Source organism: Eulemur rufifrons, chromosome 8, assembly GCF_041146395.1.
Source record: "Eulemur rufifrons isolate Redbay chromosome 8, OSU_ERuf_1, whole genome shotgun sequence".
NCBI classification, from domain to species: Eukaryota; Metazoa; Chordata; class Mammalia; order Primates; family Lemuridae; genus Eulemur; species Eulemur rufifrons.
Genome location: NC_090990.1, coordinates 103,382,190 through 103,404,930, shown reverse-complemented (window position 1 = coordinate 103,404,930; position 22,741 = coordinate 103,382,190). Strand labels below are relative to the sequence as shown.

Genomic DNA, 22,741 nt, shown 5'->3' with positions numbered 1-22,741 from the left:
AGCTTATACAGGACTCTTGTTGCAGCTGTCATTATGATGTCTTATAATTGAGTGGGGTTTTTTTGTATTGTTTTGTTTTTTGCTGTCTCTCCTGCTAGATTTTGAATTTTCACCAGCAGTAATGGTTTATTGATGTCTTATTTTATTTTCTTATTTTGATGTTCTTATCACTTTTTCTTCCAATATGATCTTTTCCAAATATATATATATTTTAAATTTATTTTTGAATAGGCCACACACTCATCTGACTGAAAATTCATAAGTTACAAAAAGGTGTGAGGTGAGGCTGGGCATGGTGGCTCACACCTGTAATCCTAGCACTTTGGGAAGCCAACGTGGGAGGATTGCTTGAACCCAAAAGTTTGAGACCAGCCTGAGCAACACAGCAAGACCCCATCTCTATGAAAATTTTTTTAAAAATGGCATGTGATTATAGTCCCAGCTACTCAGGAGCCTGAGGCAGGAGGATCGCTTGAGCCCAGGAGTTTGAGGTTGCAGTGAGCTATGATGATACTATTGTACTCTACCTTTGACAACAGAGTGAGATAATCTCAAAAAAAAAAAAAAAAAAAGGTGAAAAATCTCCCTCCTACCCTGTCTCCACCCCCACCCGACACCCCATCTGTCCAGTGTCTCTCCCCAGTGGCAATCAGTGCTATCAATTTCTTGTGATACTTCTAGAGATATAAACATATACATGGTTCTCCCTTTATACACAAATGGTATCATGTACTACAGACTGTGCTGCACCTTGTTTTAACCATGTGCAGTATCTATGAGATCATTCCGTATCAGTGTAGTAAGAGCTTCCTTATTCTTTATTTACAGTGATTCAGTTTTCCATTGTGGATGGATCATAATTTAACAAATGAACATCAAGTTGTTTCCAATCTTTTGTGAATACAAACAATACTGCAATGACTTAACTTCATAAAAATGCCATCTCACATGTATGCGAGTGTAACAATAGAATGAACTCCTAGAAACAGAACTGTTAGATTAAGGGGTATGTGCATTTGTAAGTTTGATCATGTCCTATTGCCCTTCTTGGAGTTTGTAAACACCATCGTATTTATCTCTGCATCCCTAGCTAATATCACAGAGTAGGCATTCAGTATATTTTTATCTAATAAATAAATGAGAAAAATAACTCTTTTAGTGGAGGCTCCGTTCTTTTTCCTTTCTCTGATGCCTTGCTTTAGATAAATTCCATCCCATCCAGCACTCAGTTCAAATTAAATGATTCATGTTTAATCCAAATGCCACTATTATTTTGGAATAAAATTCTTATCCCAACTTTATTGTGTAACTAATCAAGATCCGTCTTCATTAGCTTGGTTGTAAAATAAGGTCACATTAATTTTATGTTCTAATTATAATGACTTTGAGTCCTCATCACGTATTTTGAGAGATCTCTTTTAATTCTTATACTAGATTTTTTTTTTCCCCTGAGCAATCCCTAGAAACCCTTACATAGACTGTAAATTCTTTCAAGGGGTTGCTTGTTGCTTTTATAAGTCATTAGACCTCTTTTCTCCTGGATTCATTGCTTATTAGCTATATGACCTCTCCATGCCTGTTTATTCTTCTTTAAAATAGGGGACATTACAGAGCAGTGAGGATTAAATGAGAGTATAGATATAATGTGCTTAGAATATTGTTTGGCACATAGATTTGGGAGATACAGTCCTTTATGGGTCTTTGATGCTTGTACCCATCTTCCTGGGTATGCCAAGAATGCAAGGTTCTGACTGCTCTTTACCAGGGTTATTTCTCAAGGTCATGTTTATAGCGAGCAACCCTGAGGGATGAAGTAATATTTCCTTCCAAGACAAAGAACAGGTTTGCTTACTGCTTCCTATAAAATGACAGGTTCCCCAAACTCATTCCTCAGATGCGATGTAAATCTGGTAAGTGCACGGCATTTATCTGAGCCCTTCCTTTCATCCTGGTAGGATTTGGGGGGCAAGAGTAAGCAATACAAACATGCTAAAGCTCATGTTGCTTCCGATGTCCTGAATAATAATGCGTTGTCTCTGACCCAGAAATCTTGTGTCTTCTACAGCTGCGGTCTCCAACGCCCCCCGGCCGCAGCTGTCCACGGCCTGTTAGGAATCTGCCCCTGCCCCGCCCGCCCTGCGTTGGTGGAAAATTGCCTTCCATGAAAGTGGTCCGTGGTGCCAAAAAGATTAGAGACCGCTGTTATACAGTATCCATGAAGCAGTAAAAAACTAACTTACTACTTTATCTGTTGGGTAAAATCAAATGCCAGACTTGAGCAGCAATTGCTTAAGTAAAATAGCTTTCACTCTTGTTCTTCCACTTGCCTTCACTACGCACTTCGTACAATATCCACAAATCTGTGTTTTGGTAGGTAGCCCAAAACCACAAATTGCTGCCGTTTGCAAAGAACTCTATCGTACTGCTGGGGAAAACAAACAATTTGAAATAAAGGTAACTTCTCCTGGCCAACATGGCGGTGGCCAGCTGGGGTGGGCTTGGCTGCGCTACGTTTTGGCCGGGGCTGGGGTCTGCGCTTTAGGCTGGTAGTATTCAGGTTCACAATGTTTGGGAACCTATTTCAAGAGGATTATTCCAGTGTGTCAAATAAGCAGTATGGAAGAGGGAAGAAATTAAAGACTAAAGCTTTGGAGCCACCTGCTTCTAGAGAATGCACCAATTTAAGTGGAATCAGAAATATCTGGGTGGAACTTGTTGCCTCAATTTCCTTTCAGATTCTTCATTTCACACCTGAGTTCAAAGAAACTTTATTTTCTCTTGGCCCAGAAAAGCTTGGTTCGTTTGAAGATAAGGATAAACCCGATGCAAAGATTGGAATCAGACCTTTACAGTTACGGTGCTTGTTTTGCTCAGCTTCTGCTCTTAGACTGGGAAGCTGCATCCACAGCGGACCTCACCAACAGCTTCCGGTGGACCAGCAAGGGGGAAATGAGGCAACATGATGTGCAGGAACTGAATCAAATTCTCTTCAGTGCTTTGGAAAGGTCTTTAGTTGGGACTTCTGGCCATGATTCCATCTGTATCACTGAACCTTTGCTAAGCAGATTGTAAAGAATGTAAGAACATCAGCGAGAAGCAGGAAAACTTGTTAGGTCTAACAGTAGCAGTCAAAAATGTAACTGATTTGGAAGATGCACTCTGGAACACATATGTAGAAGAGGAATTTTTTTGACTATGACAAATTGTACCACTGTAGAACTTGTGACAAGCTGGTTAAAGAAGCGAAGGCAAAGATAGATATCTGCCTTTTCCCAGGGTCCCTACTTAGTACTTACTAAGTACTTAGTACTTAGTGGTAGGCAGGTCTGTCAACTGAAGTTGTTTTCTTTTTTCTTTTTTATAGAGATGGGGTCTTGCTCTTGGTCAGGGTGGTCTTGAACACCTGGCCTCAAGCGATCCTCCTGTCTCAGCCTCCCAGAGTGCTTGAAGTTGACTTGTATGAAAAAGTCTGGAGGAGATACTTGAAGCTCTTAACCCTAAGGATTGAAAAGACATTTACATTACTATCTGTATTTTAACTTTTTACAAAAAGGATTTTTTAAAGCTTTCAAAAAAAGGAAAAAAAAAAAGACATAAAGGTAACTTGAAAATCATTGCCAAATTCATATTGTTACTTGGTCACTCTAATATCCAGTTCTAAATCACTGAGGCCATAGTTTCCTCTCTACATGTTTTTGTTTTCTTTTTCTTTTTTAAAGAGACAGGGTCTTGCTCTGTCACCCAGGCTGGAGTGCAGTGATGCAATCACAGCTCTCTGCAGCCTCAAATTCCTGGGCTCAAGTGATCCCCCCATCTCAGCCTCCTTAGTAGCTAGGACCACAGGCGTGCACCACTAGGCCTGGCTAATTTCTTAATTTTTTGTAGAAATGGGGTCTTGCTATGTTGCCCAGGCTGGTCTCCAACTTCTGGCCTCAGCAATCCTCTCACTGTGGCCTCCCAAAGTGCTGGGATTACAGGTGTGAGGCACTGCACCTGGGCTATGTATGCTTTCTGTATAGTTGGGGTATAGTTTTTATGTACAGTCATGTGTTAATGATGAGGGTACGTTCTGAGAAATGCACCATTAGGTGATTTCATCGTTGTGCAAATATTATAGAGTATACTTACACAAAACTGATGGTAGAGACTACACCATGGCTACATAGTATAATAGCATATTGCTTCTAGGCTACAAAGCTGTACAACATGTTACTGTGCTGAATACTGTAGGCAACTGTAACACAACAGTAAGTATTTGTGTATCTAAACATAGAAAAGGTACAGTAAAAATACAGTATGAAAGATAAAACTGTTATACTTGTATAGAGCATTTACCATGAAAGACGGGAAGTTGCTCTGGGGTGAGTCAGTGGGTGACAGTAAGTGAATTGGAAGGCCTATTATGGTACACTACAGTAGACTTCATAAACACTGTAAATTTAGGCTTCACTAAATTTATAAAAATTTTTTTCCTTCCTTAATTAACTTTAGCTTACAATAACTTTTTTACTTTATACGCTTCTTAATTTTTTTAACTTTTTGACTCTTTTGCAATAACACTTAGCTTAAAACACAAACACACTATACAACAGTACAAAAATATTTTATTTCTTTGTATCTTTACCCTGTAAGCTCTTTTCCATTTAAAAAAATTTTAAATTTACTTTTTAAATATTTTCATTATTATAAAAACTAAAACACAAACACACATATTAGCTTAGGTCTACACAGAGTTAGGATCATCAATATCACTATCTTCCAACTCCATCTTGTCCCACTGGAAGGTCTTCAGGGGCAATAACATGCATGGAGCTGATATCTCCTACGCTAACGATGCATTCTTCTGGAATACCTCCTGAAGGACCTGCCTGAGGCAGTTGTACAGTTAACTTTTTTTAAATAAGTAAAAGTATACTCTAAAATAATGATTAAAAGTATAGCGAATACATAAACCAGTAACATAGTTATTACCATTATCAAGTATTATGTACTATACATAATTTTATGTGCTAAATATTTATAAGACTGGCATCCAGATAGGTTTGTTTACACTAGCATCGCAACAAACATGTGAGTAATGTGTGTGCTATGATGTGATGGTTATGATGTCACTAAGTGACAGGAATTTTTCTTCTCCATTATAATCTTATGAGGCCACCAACCCATTTGCAGTCTGTTGTAGACCAAAATGTCACCCCGGCTCACAACTGTAGTTGCAATACAGGACAGGAAAGTTGTTCAAATATAACTGGGCCTTAGTTCCTGATAGTTAATAGCTGGATGGCTTTGAGCACTCTAAGGTTTAGTTTTCTAACATGTGAAATATGGAAACTAATTCGTGATCCAGTTGTCTCACAGATTGTTTGGGCCTTGTGAACACAAGTTACCGAGCAAATGAGTTCATATAATTTAAGACTGTGTTGAATCACAAAAGTCAATTTATCCTAACATTATTGTTTTTAGAGGTTTGAAGAGAAAGAGAATAAAGAAAAACTTGCCCTGCATCAACAGCTGGATCATTTTGCCACGCTGGCTGCTGAGTTAGATGTTCACCACCCAACATAAGACCAAATTCCTAATAGATCATTAAAGAGAAACTACAACTCCCAGCAGGCCTTGCTCCCGCAAGGCATCATACAACCTCCGCTCAGGCCGGGTCCCAGCCCTCTCCCAGCCCCCTTCTACTAGAAACTACATCTCCCAGGAGGCCCCACGGCGCCCAACAGCCTGGTTTCCCCCCGCCCCTTGCCTCCCCTTTACCCCCCGCCAGCAGCTCCGTGGCCGACTCTGTCCCGGGGCCGGCGAAGCGGGCGCGCGCGTCGGGGGTCGCGCGACTGCTGGGAAGGGCGAGCGCGCTCCAGGAGGGAGTGGAGGCGTAGGGGGCGGGGGTACGGTTCGCTTGCTCGCAAGATGGCGGACGAGGACGGGGAAGGGATTCACCCCTCAGCCCCTCACAGGAACGGAGGTGGCGGCGGCAGTGGGGGGTCTGGGTTCTACTGCGCCGGGAACGGCGGCGGAGGAGGCGGCGGCCCGCGGGTCGTGCGCATCGTCAAGTCCGAGTCCGGCTACGGCTTCAACGTGCGGGGCCAAGTGAGCGAGGGCGGGCAACTGCGGAGCATCAACGGGGAGCTGTACGCGCCGCTGCAGCATGTGAGCGCCGTGCTGCCCGGGGGGGCGGCCGATCGCGCCGGGGTGCGCAAGGGGGACCGCATCCTGGAGGTGTGAGTATCGGGACCGTCCGCTGCCCCACCCTCTCCATCCCCCTCCGCCTGTCCCTGCATTTCCCCTCTTCCCCTGTCACCCTCAGGCCGCACCTCCCCCAACCCCCGAACCGGCTCTCGGGACCCCCGCCCCTTTCAGGCCTTGGCTGCCGGGCCCCTCTTGTGGGTTGACCCTCTCCCCCTCAACACACCCTGGGTTTCTGCGACTCCCGTCTCCCCCCTGTAGTTTATGTCCTTGCGCCCCGATTGCATTTACCCCTGCCCCGATTCCTTTGGGTTCTTTTCTGCCCCTTTGCCTTCGCGTTTGGTACGCTGCTTTCCGCTCCTCACTCCCCCTCGCCTTCCTCATGATGAACCTCTTCTGCTCCTTACTGACGGCATCGCTTTCTCTGACCCAGCCAGTTCCGTGTCCTCCCCAAGTTCTCATCTTTAGCATCATAGTTTCTTGTTCTCCACCACTCCGCTCAGCCCCTGTGGATTGTCTCTTCTGCCCTCTAGACCGAGTAAGCTGGACGTCTGGTCTGCTCCTACTTTTCCTCCGGAAACATCATCCCTCCCTGCTCCACTCCTTTTCTTTCCTTAGTTGTCCTCTCCTTATGGTTAAGCACCCCCTAAATTTTGCCATCCTACTGTGTATCCCTTTCCTCCCCTCCTTTTCTTGAAGTATTCATACTCCAAGAGTATACCTTCTTTTCTACCCATGCATGCCTTTTGGGGAGGGTGCGCGTGGTGTTTGACACTAGTTTCTCTTCTCGATTGTCCACGTATTACACCCTGATTTTGAATGTAGGGTCTTCGTCAGCATATCCCACTGAGAGCATTCCTGTTCTGGCCCCGTCTTCACTCCTGCGCTATACTCACACTTCTTTCTAGTCCACTCAGGTTTATGGTAGAGCTCTCCTACTTCCCCCTACACTACAAGCCCCCTTTGGGTCTTTGACCGCTCCACTTTTTGAGGGCATGCCTGTCTCCATTCTCTCTTCTACTTTGTCCTCTTGTGATCTGGCACTTGACTTTATCCTAGTCTTTCTCTCCTCTAGGTTGCTTTGCCTCCCTTCTCTTTCTGAGGCTTCTGCTGCTGCTGCAGCCCACCCTCTTCCCCTGCTGCAGTCCCTCCCCTTCATACTCCTTCATGCCTTCTTCCCCTCCACATCCCTTAAAGCTCTTGCAGGAATGCTGACTTGTCTTGCAATTTCTGTGCATACCTCCTCCACTACCCTAATCTAGGTGTTACATTTGTGTTTTTGTACTTTGTATTGAAATTCACATAGAGATTGCTGGTTGACTTGTAGGTGGTATATGCCCTCATTGTCTCCATGCTCCTTCCATTCTATATTTCTCTCCTTACTCAGTTTATGTTGTATAATCTTTTTCACACTTTTGCTCTCTCCCTGCGTGTTGGGATTTGTGCACATGAAGTCTTTCTCATTTTTTGTAGATTTTATTTTAATTGTAATTTCTACAACCTTCAGTTTCTTTTTGTGGAACAGTAGGTATACCCAAGATTTGCAAAGGGGCTGGTATCTTGACAGTCTGGCTTTATAGGGGAGTCCATTCCTTCTTCTTCATCTTGTGCCCCCTGCCCTTCTCCTTGACATTCTTACTGTATGATATCCATTCATTCTGTTTCCTCATCCCTTCCACCACAAGAAATAGTTGCTTAACTAAGAAAGTGTTTGGAGGTATTACACCTTTCCTCTATCCTTTCTGTAAATAGATGCTTTCTTTTTTCATTAATGTCCTGCATACTATTTTCTAGTATTCTTTGGTAATACATTCTTAATCTTTTGGGGGACAGGGCATTCAGATATAGAATACAGTAATGACCCTTAGATTTCTTGTACCTGGGCACCTAATTATTTTCTCTCTAGATAACTCAAAATCTGTGGCTGATGTTTCCTTCTGATAGAAACTCTTGGAATTGTCATTTTCGTTTCCCTTTGGAAGTTAACTTTGGACCCAGATGTTTATTTTTAAATTTAAAACTAATGTATTATAAATTATGAATTTATCATAAAGTTCTAAATTATTTACTCTCTACAGGATCCAAAGGAACTAAACTAAAACTAATAATTCTGTGGGAGACTACAGCTAATGTGATCTGCCTCTGCAAATATACATACACAGGCACATATACGCACCAACAGTCATTCATAGTAGGTTGCTTCTTGCCTTTACTGTGGCTTCTGCAGCAGAGCCCAGACATACACTTTAAAGGAGACCTCAGATAATCCCTTAGGACAGGTAGAAGGACTTGCCTCAGGCTCAAGTTCTGGACTAGGAACCTAGGAAGTCTTTGCCTTCTAGAGCAGAGACATAACTTTTTGGCACATCTGTGGTGGTGAGTAGAAAACTTTGTCTCTTTTATAATAGTGGGCAGGGGAAAACAACACTCTCTGCCTAGAAGACCTCTCTCTAGAAGGCTGTGATCATCAGAAATCTTCCTGGCATTGGTTTCTCACCCTTCCAACTATATGTATTTTGATTTCCAAATTCTTTGAAACTTCTCTGGTACTATAGTGGAAGTACCGATAGTTGCAACACAAAGCTGAGTTAGTTGGCAAATCCTCTGAGACCTCAACTATATAGTTTTTTTTTCTTTCCTTCCTTTATTCCAAAGTCTGCATCTTCTCTTTAGGTTTTCAAGTAAGAAGAGGAAATCAGCAACCAAATAGATATGATTCTTGAGGGATATCTGTGCCTGCTGCTTGTTTTCATCTTGGTGAGGTTGATGCTCATTTTCCTAAAGCATTTTTGGGGCAACATTCCTTAGAGCTTTTTTTTTTGTCTCTCATCCAGGTTCTTTGAGTTAACCTCTGTTGTCCCAGGAAAGCTTTCCATGTTGATCAAGTGCCAGGTAGGGTCACAATTAGGGACAAATGGAGTATCATTGTGTAGATGTAGTTTGCATCAAGTCATAGGTGGATGTCTGGACCTTGATAATTGCTGTTTAATTAATACTTTTCCCTACCTTAGACTCTTTTCTCCTATATACAAATTGTTTTTATTTCATTTTTCATATATTTCAGTTGTTTGGACAACTGACATAGGTGTGAAAGAACAGAGTAACTTTGAGATTTAAGGGGATATAAGCTAGCACACAAGTAAGGGCCTATATTTCTTTGTGTTTCTTTTAAAGTCTGCTTACCAAGGCTCTGTCCTCCTCGAATGTTGGAACAATGGTTAAACTAAATTGGAGCCAGTATGGTTCAGTTTGTCCTTTCTTCTTTCAACACTGACTAGACTCTAACTGATTTGGGAAAGAGTCATGTTGCAGGGTTTGGTACTGCAGTACGAACAAGCCCTCTGGGCTATAAATTTTACTGCAGATGGAAAGTTTTCTTGACTAGCAATATTAGTTTCCACCTTGTAATTTTTCCCAGAGTAACATATACTGAGTGCCTTTCTTCTCTTTGATGTGTATATACCTGGAGGCTAATGAATGAAGAATGCTTTCAACAAATAGAACCAAAATAAATATATCTTTGCACTAATTATATAGTATGTAACATTTGATTTCAGGTTAATTTTCTTAAGGTTAAAGTAGTTCCCAGTTCCAAGAGTGCTTGATTGATTTCTTGAGAGATACCTTTAGGGGGATTTTGTTGTACAGTAGGTAAGGATCTGGGACTGTTTGTATTTTTGAGGGATTAGGTTTGTCTGTTAGCTATTTGTTTTGTCTCTTTGATATTTGGGCAGTGTGGTCCTTAAGCATGGACTACTGAGGTTGGCTTGCAAGCATTCAAAATCATGATATATTTGTTAGTCAAAGAGTATATGTTTTCTTCCTTGATAGCTACCAGATAATAGATCTATCAACTTTTCCTTATTAAAGTTAAGCCATAAGATAAATTAAAGCTATATATATCAATTTGTCTATTGAGTGTTAGGTTTTCTTTTTTACTTCATTTTGTGTGAAAGCTTGAAAATCATTCAATAAAAAGAGGTTGGTGCTATGAGAAGCATTTTTACAAGTTAAGTGTGAGTCATGTAATATTGACTAACTACCTTCTTAAGAGCTGTTTTCTCAATTGTAACTGAGTTCTGTTTGGCTCAGATTTTCCAGGTAGGTTTTGGTAATAATGTATGAAATCATGGTTATTGATCACAGGAAATTTTATGGCAATGGTTCTCAAGCTTTAGTGTACGTAAGAATCACTTGGGTATGCTTGTCAAAAGTATAGATTTTCAGGCTCACCTTTTAAGGGTTATGATTCAGTAAATCTTTCATGGAGCCTAGAAATCTTTATTTTTTTCTCCTTTGCTAGGTGTGGGTAATTGAACCCACATACTCAGTCACATGCCCAGAGTGACACTGTAGGTTATAAACCTTGGATTCTCAGTTTATCTTCATGATTATATTGAGAGTCATGAGTTAAGACTATATTAACAAATAGAGATTTTTCTTAGGCTCCTGAATTCTAGCCTAAGTGGAAAATCAGTTAAACACTAATTATTCTATCTGATCATCTATACTTTACTTATTGTATTTTGCTAAGCTCTTGCAATAAAGGTAGATGGTTAAGAGGTAGAACAAGTTAATAGTAATAATAATTATACCACTTTGCTATGTGTATAGTGTGTTACAGTTTGCAGTGTTTTTATATTTGATCAGCCCTGTGAGATAGGGAAATTATAAGCTCCTTGAGGGAAGGAACTACATCAAATACTATGTATTTGTTGTATCTCTAGTCCAATGTCTGGTTGCACATTAATAAATGCTGAAAGAATCTCAGAATTATTATCCCTATTTTATAAGAGAGGAAACTGAGTGTTGCATTAGTGGGTGGCAACCAGAATAAACCCAGGTCTTTGGATTCTAAATCTAGTGTATTTTCTATTTTTTAATTTTTTCAGCTTTTTTTTTTTTTTTTTTTTTTTAAAGACAGGGTCTTGCTATGTTGCCCAGGCTGTACTTGAACTCCCGGGCTCAAGCGATCCTCCCTCTTTGGCCTCTAGCTGGGACTACAGGTGTGCACCACCACTGCCTGGCTTCTTGACTGTTAATAGTAAACTATTCTTGACTGTGACTAATAACTTAAAATTCTTAAAATTCAGTTATATTCCTATAAACTTGGATAGCAGTTGAACTTTGGTTCTACTATTGTGAAATGCTAACTATTTTTTATCTTTATGTACTCACTATCACCCATTGTTAAATTGAGTGGGAGACAGGGGACTAAAGCAGGCATTCTTTGCCCTTATTGTTCCTATCTTTACTATGTTGGTTATCAGTGAAGAGAACATGACAATCATAATTATAACTTCAAGAGTACTTTTAATTTCACAGGTAGTTGAAGTTGCAAACAAATAAAACTAAATTTGAAAGACCATTACCTTCTCCTGAGAAATCACTTGCACAGACTGCAGTGGCCAGGACAGGATCTTTTATTAGTAGCATAAAGATTTGTCTGGGTCTCATAAGTTATTGTGAAGAACAGTTCTCTTTCCAGCTACCACTGACTAGTTTGTTTCAGGTGAAGACTCATTACCACGCTTTCAAGGATAATTATTTTTTTAAGTAAATCCCATTGGGAATAATTCTTACGATCTGGTAGATAAGCAAAGAGACTTAATTGACAAGCAAACACTGAACAATTTATGATCACTGGAGAGTGCTTTGTGAGCATGATCTGTGGTGAGTTCATTCATTAGATTATGGCATTACTAACAGGATATTGTAGGTTTAGGTTAGAGCCAGTTAGGTTCATTCTCTTCTCCAGCTGTCAGCTATATAGATGTTTTCTGTGCATCGCTTGGTCAATGCAGTAAGAGCATATGTATGAGTGGTACAGTTCCAGCCCACATTTGGAAAAAAATCTTTAGGTGGTTTTTTATTTTTTATTTTTTTGAGACAGAGTCTTGCTCTGTCCCCGGGGCCAGAGTGCAGTGGTGTCATCGTAGCTCACTGCAACTTCAAACTCTTGGGCTCAAATGATCCTTTCACCTCAGCCTTTTGAGTAGCTGGGACTACAGGTATGCGCCACTGCAACTGGCTCATTTTTCTATTTTTTTTGTAGAGATGGGGTCTCCCTCTTGCTCAGGCTGGTTTTGAACTCCTGGCCTCAAGCAATCCTCCAGCCTCGGCCTCTCAAAGTGCTAGGATTATAGGCATGAGCCACCTCACCTGGCCAGTTTTTAAATATTTTGTTAAAAATTGTAACTCACAGTAAGAGATACATTTTATGTTACAACTGAATATAATAATATGTACAAAAAACCACCTGACACAAGTTTCAGAAAAACTGTATTTACTGGTATCATGCACTCTGGTATTTTTTAGTCTGTTCATACTGTGGTTTTGTTGTTTTGTTTTGGTTTTTTGAATACTGGTGGCAGTCCACTACATTAATTTCATGACTCTTTTAGGTTGTGACCTACTGTCTAAAAAACAGTGACTTAGGGCATCACTTTTCCTGATATTGGCCCGCTAATACTACCTCATATTCAATCTGGTTCCACAATTAAGCACAAACTATGTATAAAGTATTGCTAGGCTTGTATGAGTCACAGTGTCCCTGCGTCCCTGCCCTTGAGCAGCTTACACTGCACTGGGAAAGGTACACATAAACAATTTCTTGTGTGTACAGCGAAACAAAGTAATGGGGATGAATGAAGAACACAGTGCGGATTTAAAGGAAATAGTGTCTATGCTTCAGAAGATAGGTGGGGAGATAGGTTATAGAAGGTTTTTAAACTGAGATTCAAGGACAAGTGTAATTTCAGTAGCAGAGAAGGGTGAAAGATTTTATAGGCTGAGGAAACTGACCAAAGGGAGGAAGATGTGAAAAGTTCTTAGAATAGCAAGAGGCCTAAAGTTGCTGTTTGTAGACGATTTTGCAGAGACTGGAAAGGAAGGTTTAAGTGAGATCAAAAACAGCTTTGAATGCCGTGCTGAGAAGTTTGGATTTTACTCTGTTTATGAGCTCAGAATATAGCTGTGTATATATTAACACCCAGGGCTTCCTGTGAATTTAGTTTTTATTTAATTATTTACTAGAAGAGGTTGAATAACTCTTCCAAGGCCGAAGAGGAGAATCACTATTAGAATTAGAAGAATTTCAGAGCATGTAGTCTCTTGGACTGTCTCGTACTATATAAAGAAGGGAACTAAGAACAACTAAGCTCTAACTCCCAGAGCTGGCAACAGCTGGTGAGGAGCTGGTTGCCTTTAATTTGTGTATGTATTTTATTTCACAATCCAATCCAGCTTCTCAAATATCCATTTCTCTTTTTCTTTAAATGACTGTACTTACTGTTGTATTTACAGTTGATCATTTTTATCCGTATATACTGCAGGTCCACATGTGCTTTGCCTCACCTATGACGTTCTGTTTCAGCTATCCTTTCCTCCCAGTCTGTTCCTCTGATTTGAAGATGCCTCCTTTAATTTAAATCTTTTATTTAGGCATACAGCATGTGGTTGGGAGTTGAAGGGACTGAAGACAAATGAGTCTTAATACAGTACTAAAATTTACACCTGAAGTCTACTTTCAACATGAAAATTCATATGAAGATCCTTCAAATGAGTTTAAGAATGGGTGGTGACCACAAAGTGAATTTTTACTCTGTCTTATAATGTGAGGAGTACTTCAGGATTACATTTTGTGATATGGTATTAGTCAAATGCTAGGTAATATGTGCATAGTTTCTCTTGTTTATACTTACTACTCCCTGCCAACTAAGTAAGGTTCTCATAATAGTTGAGGAAATGTATCTATCTGCAAGGTATTTGAATTGCTGAGTAAGGAGCTGTATTTGAGTACCCTTATGTGTGCTTCCTCCAGTGAACTTCAATTGTTACGAAAACATCTTTTTAAAAAATGATTTGTTCTTGCTTAAGCTGTCTGAAAGTTTTTAGATTCTTGTGTCAGACCTCAGAGGAAAGCTAGAATGACAGGTCTATATATTCTATGGACCTGATACACAAGTAATTAGCTTACTTCCCTTTGGAAAAGTACAGAGCAGTTTGCAGAGTCAGCTGCTTGTGTGGATGTTCTCCCAGCTGCTTTCAAGAGTTTGATTACTCTTACAGAACTATTCAGTACGATTAACTAGTAAATCATCTCTCCCCACCCCAATACTGCAGTACTTTTATATCTGTGTATCTAGTTTTAGTTATATTAATTTAGATTGATTAAATGAGTATTTGGAGAACTTTGAAAGCATGATGGCCTCTGAAAATTTTGGAAACTTTTTCTACTTCTTTTGCTGATCAGTTTAATCATCTAGAAAACTTGCCATTTATAAAATTTGTCTACTGAATGTACTGTGAAGGTTACTTAGCTTTTACTCAAAATTATGGTCATTTTGAACCTGACAGAGTTAAAATTACTTTTTGGATCTGTTTTTCTTAAGATATGTAACCTGCATCTATCCTTACTTGGAAGCTGCAATGAATTTTGTTCTCTGTACCTGGTGATTTGAATCAAGGAAATGTGACACTGAAGTTTCCTTCAGAGTTATGTGCTGGTAAATTATTTTAGATTTCCCTGTCCTGCTCAGTTATCTTTCATATTGCTGATTTGCAAAAGGTCCTACTATACTTTTTTTTTTTTTGAGACAAGATCTCTCTTTTGTACCTGGACTAGAGTACAGTGGCATCATCATAGCTCTGCAACCTCAAACTCCTGGGCTCAAGTGATCCTCCTCCCTCAGCCTCCCGAGTAGTTGGGACTACAGGCACGCACCACCACACCTGGCTCATTTTTCTATTTTTTGTAGAGATGGGGTCTCACTTTTGCTCAGGCTGGTCTCAAAGTCCTGGCCTCAAGCGATCCTTCCACCTTGGCCTCCCCAAGTGCTAGGATTATAGGCATGAGCCACTGCACTGGGCCAGCCTTTCTTCTTTTTCAACATATTGAAATAGACTACAGACTTACAGAAATTGTAGCCTGTGTTCCTCAACTTCCAAAAGAAATTGATCCAATTTAATTTGGATTAAAAGATAATATTTAATTGCCAAAGGGTCATATCTCTTGAAAAGTATGTCTCGTTATTAATTTTTTAGGTTGTATTTCATAAATGAAGGTATGTTGAGTTGTTTTTTCAGTTGTGATAGATTTACACTATTCACATTCACGTACAGTATCACTTGGATGAACTGAAATGGGAAATGGGTGGTTGGAATTCGGGGTACGTGCTGTGGCCCTAGAACAAACTTACCAGATCATATGAGGAATCATACTTTTAATTACATTATGTAGTAATTTAGAAATAGCAGTGAAATAGAACTTAAAAAAATTAAGATTCCTTCTCTGGTAATTTACTTGACTTGCAAACTAAGATTGTTGACAAAGCAAGTAGGTTTTATTATTTAATTAACTTTCACTGTGGTCACTATACTGAATTAAAAACATTTGGGGTTGCATTTAAATTGCCCATCTAGGCAATGATTCAAAATGTAGCAGATCTCAAACCCTGAGTTGGTGTTGGGAAATGGTTAAGACCTGGTTGTGTTTGTTTTGCTGGTGAATAACCGTGTGTGTGGGAGTCCTCAGAAATGGTGTACATAGGAGGGAAACAGGTTAGGAAAACCATCACTGCTAATAGCAACTGAACTTTCCCATTTCTAACATTGCCCTGCAGTGTGAAGAAGTAACCCATTATCACATCCAGCCTTAGGTTTGCATAGAAAATAGGGTTGCTATATACTGATCAAGTTTTTAAAGACAAAAATTTAAAAAACAAAAAATTCTGTCAAAACTAAATAAATCAATATTTTGTATATTTTTGGAGTTTTAGTATGAGAACTTTCTTTAAAACCTCACTGGTAATTCTTTAGCCTCTCAAATGTGAGTAAAGGCACTGTGCTTAAATTTTTTTATACTAAGTATGGTAAATTTAGTATTCATGACATGAAACAATGTAATTACAATAGATTATTCCCAGAATTTACATGAAATAAAGGCTTGCTTTTAAAGTATCAACATGTCTATTTTTTATTCCTTCTCTTTACCTTCTTTGCTATCCTTGGAATCAATGTTTATATTTAAAAATTAATAAAGACATTTTGCTACTTTTATTTTCAGTGCATTTGAGAAGAAAGCCTTATTTTGAAATTGCTTACATAATTGAATATTCTAATCTTAAGTATCATTTCTGCTGCCTCCCGTAAAGAAAGCAAAATGATCACTGATACTAAAGTTTAAAAAATGTAGAGTGTGCACAGTATTTTTAGTACTTCCCTCCAAAAAGTGAAACCAGTATAAAAGTTAAAAATAAAGAATGAAATTGTAGAAGTGCATGGAGGAAAAACATCATTGTGTTTGTGCACTGGCCTTAATAATTTTTTTCCATTCAGGAAAACATTTTCTTTATGAGTGCTTAGTATGAGACAAACATGGGGTTAGACAACTGAGGATAGAAAGCTGAATAACATTTAGTCCTTACGCTTAGGAAATTTAGGATCTGGTGGGGAATCCAGCAGATCAACAAACAATCGCAATCCTGATGTAAACCCAGGGAAGGTAAGAAAACACAGAAGATGGCACCTGACCAGAGTTGGCAGAGGAGGTGAGGATAGAAGCTTCAGATCTCTTCTTAAGCCCAGTTGACTTGAATCTCTCTCCACCCCAACCCTCCCCTGAATGAATCTAGAGCAATTTCTCTAGAAAGTCCCCATAAGTACTTTTCTGCCCTTAGTTACCTAAACCAGTAAATGAAAGTGCCCAGGTACCATGTGCATCTTAACAGGAGTTTCCCAGAGACAAGTGTACTAAAACTAGGAGTACCATATAGTTGATCACCTAAACTGACACTTTTGAGAATGAAAGGGACTCTGTTAATTTTGCCAAGCCAACAGGTGTAAACTAGGTGTCTCCTGGCAACCTGGAACACAGATTTATAGCCTTAATAATTTTAATATAGGACACAAGTTCTAAGACTGGAATTTTGTATTCTAATAAGAAATGAACAAGTTTGTTTTTATTCTTAGTGACAAAGGGTTACATTGGCTTTAGAGTTAATTATCAGTTAAATGAACCTTTTTTCTGAATAAATGATTATATATTTATTTTTTAAATATCTTAAAGCCATAAGCCTTATTATACTTTTTCCCCTAAATAACAAATATGATTCATTTATCCAGAAATAAATCTACCGAGTAAGAGTATATTTGTGTACTGATTACCTTGGAATTAGAAGATTTGAGGAATCTATAACTCCTTCTTCCCAAGTGATAAACTTTTGTTACTTCTGGCCAGAGGTATTAAGCTTGAAGAACATATGAGCCTTGTTTATACTTTTCCTGCCTCAAGTAGTCTTTGTGAACAGAACACCCAGACAAAGGTAAAAAGTCTCAGTGATGGTAAGCAGCTTTTTTGACAAGTTATTCTTTCCCCTTTCTGGGAAGACCAAATGCTGATTGACATCCTTCGGTTGCTCAACTTTGCCTGGGCAAAATTGTTATTAACACTCTTGCCTAGTGTTAACTTGCTGGATGGAGGTGCTTTAAAAATATTGATATAAAGATTAAATCTTACTTTTGATACTTAAAAGGCACCAAAGGGTTTGTGAAGTAGGGCTCTCTATAGAATGCTGGAAGTTTATTCAATTTGATCTATATGTAGTTGACATTTGTTTGTTTTCCCCCCTCACTTATCAAAGATGAGACCTAATTAGAATAAGATGAGGATTTTTTGTTTGTTTTTATTTTTGGTTATAGTTTGAGTCAAGACACATTTAAATTCTCTTTTTCTAGCAAAAAATAAACTTAGAATTTATTGCATTAAAAGCATGTTTCATGACAGTGGTCTTAAAAATCAAGAAGAAAAAACTGAAATTGATTGTAATTTTGGGATCCTTTAACTTTGGTGTAGTTGTTTTCTGCTTACTTGGATTTAGGCAGTTGCTCAGGCTGGACAATGGTTACACTAAATCATGATTGAACACAGGCAAGATAGTTTTTGTTTTGTTTTCTGGTACTACAGAATGCTCCTGGCTCATCTTGTATATTTCCTGCCCCAATCCTAGGATCGGCCGTTTCTCCAAGGGGCCTTAGTTCCTTTCGTTGGAGACTGGTATTAGAAACCAAGATCTGGGTACTAGGTGTGGTTGTTGCTACTAGGGTGTGATTTTTTTTAGGCCATTCCAGCTGACAGCAAAGAAAAATATGTGTGTATATTAACCCCTGCATAGATACATATCTATGTATACTTCTCTGTGTAACCGTCTGTATTTATATTAAGTTAAACTTGAGTTCTTACTAACTCTCCATCTCTGCTCCATTACCACATGAATCATTCTAACCTCCTCCCCCTGCTGATCTGTAAATTTCCATTCCAACAGTGAGAAACTTGGCTCCCCCCATCCACCATCCATTTACTTAATTGTTCAATTCCATTGCCGTATCAGAATTATTAACCTGTACCCCTGTGGAAAACAACTTTATTGGCTAAAGTACGGTACTCATGTGTAGTCCCTTTTGCCTTTAGTCTTACAGATACCATTCATTTCCAGTTATTTAGGGCCATACCTTTTCCTCTACCCCCTTTAGTGAGGTTGTTTAAAATACATTTGAAATACAGTTAGGTTCCCTTGTCACACTCTGAGATTCCTCCAACCTCGTGATTTTTAAAAATTTGCATACATTAAGTATCACTCTGTGTTACAAAGTTCTTGGGGTTTTAACAAATGCATTTTGTCATGTATGCACCATTCCGTATCCTACAGAACAATTTCACTGCCCTAAAAATTCCCTGTGCTTCACCTGTTCATCCTTCCCCTCCTCTCAAGCCTCTGGTAACCACTGATCTTTACCTTTTCTGAAATGTCATATACTTGGAATCATATAACATGTAGCCTTTTCCGACTGGCTTCCTTTCATTAACAATATGGACTTAAGGTTCCTCCATATTTTTTCATGGCTTGATAGCTCATTTCTTATAGCTGAATAATAGTCAATTGTATGGATGTTCCACAGTTTGTTTATCCATTCATCTCTTGAGGGATAAACTCGGTTACTTCCGGTTTTTGGCAGTTATGAATAAAGCTACTATAAACATTTGTGTGCAGGTTTTTGTGTGGATGTTAGTTTTCAACTTAGTTAGGTAAATGCCTAGGAGTGCGATTGCTGGATCTTATTGTAAAACTATGTAAGAAACTGTCTTCCAAAATGACTGTACCATTTTGTGTTCCCACCAAACACGAATGACAATTGCTGTTGCTCTACACCCTCACCAGTATTTGGTATTAGCAGTTTTGTTTTTGGATTTTAGCCATTCTAATAGACGCATAGTAGTATCTTGTTTTAATTTGCAATTCCCTGATCATGAATGTTGTTAAGCATCTTTTCATATGCTTACTTGCCATCTCTATATCTTCTTTGGTGAGGTATCTGTCCAGATATTTTACCTATTTTTAAATTGGATTATTTTCTTGCTGAGTTTTTATTTTTGTTCTTTTTTTTTTTACTTTGATTCAGATGTTGGCTAATATTGTTAAGTTTTAATAGCTGTATATTTTGGATACAAGTCCTTCATTAGATATGTGTTTTGCAAATATTTTTTTCCTAGTCTGGATTGTTTTTTCATTCTCTTAACATTATCTTTCACACAGCAGAAGTTTTAAATTTTTATAAAGTTCAGCTTAGCAATTTATTCTTCAGTGGATCAGTGCTTTTTGGTGTTGTATCTAAAATCTCATTGCCAAACCCAAAATTACCTAGATTTTCTCTTATGTTATCTCTTAGAAGTTTTATGGATTTGCATTTTTATAATCCACTTTTTAACATAGTATAAGCTCAAACATATGTCTAGGTTATTTTGTTCTTCATGTTTACAATTTTAAATTACTTCTTTATAGTTTATCAAATTGTTATAATTTTCTTGATTATTCATCCCCCTATTGTTGATTTTTGTAAGAACAGAAATTCGGAAACAACCTAGATAATAATGGATATGTTTGTGCTTAACTGTTTTATGTTTAGGATTATTTCATTTATTCATCCAACAAATATTTGAGAGTGTTCGACGTGCCAGTTCTTACCCTTGCAGAGCTCATCTTTTGGTTATTTCCTTAGGACAAATCAGTAATGCAATTATTGAAAGAATATGAACTTTTTTTTTTTTTTTGGTGACAGGATCTTGCTCTGTCACCCAGTGACAGAGTGCAGTGGTATCATCGTCATAGCTCACTACAACCTCAAACCCCTGGGCTCAGGCAATCCTCCTGCTTCAGCCTCCAGAGTAGGTGGGACTACAGGCATGTGCCGCCACGCCTGGCTAAGTTTTTTTTTACTTTTTGTAGAGATGAGGTCTTGCTGTTGTCCAGGCTGGTCTCAAACTCCTGGGCTTAAGCGATCCTCCTGCCTCAGCCTCCCAAAGTGCTAGGATTATAGGCATGAGCTACCATGCCTGGCTATAAATATTTTTAAAGAGGCTTTTTAGTCCATATGTTTGATGTACTTCAGTGTCTTTAAAAGTTTCCTAAATGTTAGATATTTGGCTGAACAAATCCTTTTTCAAATACTCTGTCAGAAGAAAATGCTTTATGGTCTTGAATGCTTAAAAATCTAACAAGTGGAATCTAGGCTTCCTAAGAAACAGAATCTGAATTATATTTGTAATGCAATACAATGGTATTAATGCAGTGTTTGACGAATTTGACTCTTGGCCCTTACATTATGGCTTTGGTAAACTTGAGAGAGATGCTGCTGCTATCTGACTTAACTTTATAGTCATCTGTTGCTGAGTTCTTAACTATACGAGGCCTGAAATATGTGTCCTGTTGTTTATAGGAGATTAGGAAAAAAAGTCAGAGTAGTAGGAGGAGTAAAACTAGCTCTGGCTTAATTTTCTCTCCATTGCTTGTAAGACTTGGAAATATCCAAAGTTTAGCTTATTTTCCACAAAGATATGGGAGGTGGGCCGGGCGCGGTGGCTCACGCCTGTAATCCTAGCACTCTGGGAGGCCGAGGTGGGCGGATCGTTTGAGCTCAGGAGTTCGAGACCAGCCTGAGCAAGAGCGAGACCCCACCTCTACTAAAAATAGAAAGAAATTATATGGACAGCTATAAATATATATAGAAAAAATTAGCTGGGCATGGTGGCGCATGCCTGTAGTCCCAGCTACTCGGGAGGCTGAGACAGGAGGATCGCTTGAGCTCAGGAGTTTGAGGTTGCTGTGAGCTAGGCTGATGCCACGGCACTCACTCTAGCCTGGGCAACAGAGTGAGACTCTGTCTCAAAAAAAAAAAAAAAAAAAAAAAAAAAAAAAGATATGGGAGGTGAAGGAGAAAGCATGTATGTTATTCTTTAAATAGTTTTATGCTGGCCGGGCGCGGTGGCTCATGCCTGTAATCCTAGCACTCTGGGAGGCTGAGGCGGGAGGATGGCTCGAGGTCAGGAGTTCGAGACCAACCTGAGCAAGAGCGAGACCCGATGTCTACTAAAAATAGAAAGAAATTAGCTGGACAACTAAAAATATACATAGAAAAAATTAGCCAGGCATGGTGGTGCATGCCTGTAGTCCCAGCTACTTGGGAGGCTGAGGCAGAAGGATTGCTTGAGCCCAGGAGTTTGAGGTTGCTGTGAGCTAGGCTGATGCCATGGCACTCTAGCCTGGGCAACAGAATGAGACTCTGTCTCAAAAAAAAAAAAAAAAAAAAAAAAAAGTTTTATGCTGTAGATATGTACAGATTCATCTACTAGGATCTTCATAACATTGTTCATAACAGCAAAAAAAAATCAGAGTAATCTAAAAGTGGAATAGGGATTATGTTTCATTCAGATGATGACTACTATTTCACACTTATAGATGAGGGTATTATATAATAATTTTTATTTTAAAGCAACTTTATTGAGGCTTAATTTATATACAGTCAAATGCACACATAGTATAGAGTTGGGAGTTTTGACAAAGTATACGCCCATTTAGCCACCACCTCAATCAAGATATAGAACACTTCCATCACTTTAGAAAACTTCCTTCCATTTGATACTCATCCTCTCCCTTCTAGACAACCACTGATCTGATTTCTACCACTATAGAATAGTTTTGCCTGTTCTGGAACTTCAAGTAAATGGAATCAAGTCAATAAAATTCTTTTCTCTCACTTTTTTTCCCTGAGTGTGTTTTTCAGATTTATCTATATTATTGTGGATATGAGCAGTTTGTTCCTTTTTATTGTTGTACTAATCCATTGCATGAATATGCCACAATTTGTTTATCTGTTCACCTTTCGATAGACATCTCGGCTGTTTTCAGTTTTGGACTATTATGAATAAAGCTGCAGTGAACATTCAACTATAGTTGTTTGTATGGATGTATTTTCATTTCTTTTGGATAAATACCCAGGGGTGGACTTGCTGGATCACATAGTAAATGTATGTTTAACATTTTAAGGAACTGCTAGATTGTTTTTGTTTTATGCATTTATTAGCAAATGTATGAGAATTGTAATTGTTCCACATCCTTGGCAAAACGTGGTGCTGTCACTCTTTTTTTTATTTTAGCTATTCTTGTGGATGTGTAGCCATTGTGTTTTATTTATTTATTTGGCCCTTCCCCCCATCTTCCAG

At 38.9% G+C, this 22,741-nt stretch overlaps 1 protein-coding gene and 1 pseudogene across 3 annotated transcripts in view; both read left to right on the top strand.

The window, feature by feature from the left end:
• The first annotated feature begins 2,564 nt into the window (after positions 1 to 2,564).
• Positions 2,565 to 3,299, top strand: LOC138390371 (ubiquitin carboxyl-terminal hydrolase 40 pseudogene; annotated as a pseudogene).
• Positions 3,300 to 5,785: 2,486 nt separating this feature from the next.
• The window catches only part of SNX27 (sorting nexin 27), a 68,413-nt gene continuing 51,457 nt past the window's right edge, over positions 5,786 to 22,741 (top strand). For all 3 annotated transcript variants that reach the window (XM_069480586.1, XM_069480584.1, XM_069480585.1), the window contains exon 1: positions 5,786 to 6,221. In XM_069480586.1, the coding sequence (XP_069336687.1) occupies positions 5,911 to 6,221 (311 nt within the window). In that variant the 5' untranslated portion in view covers positions 5,786 to 5,910. The remainder of the gene's footprint in view (positions 6,222 to 22,741) is intronic.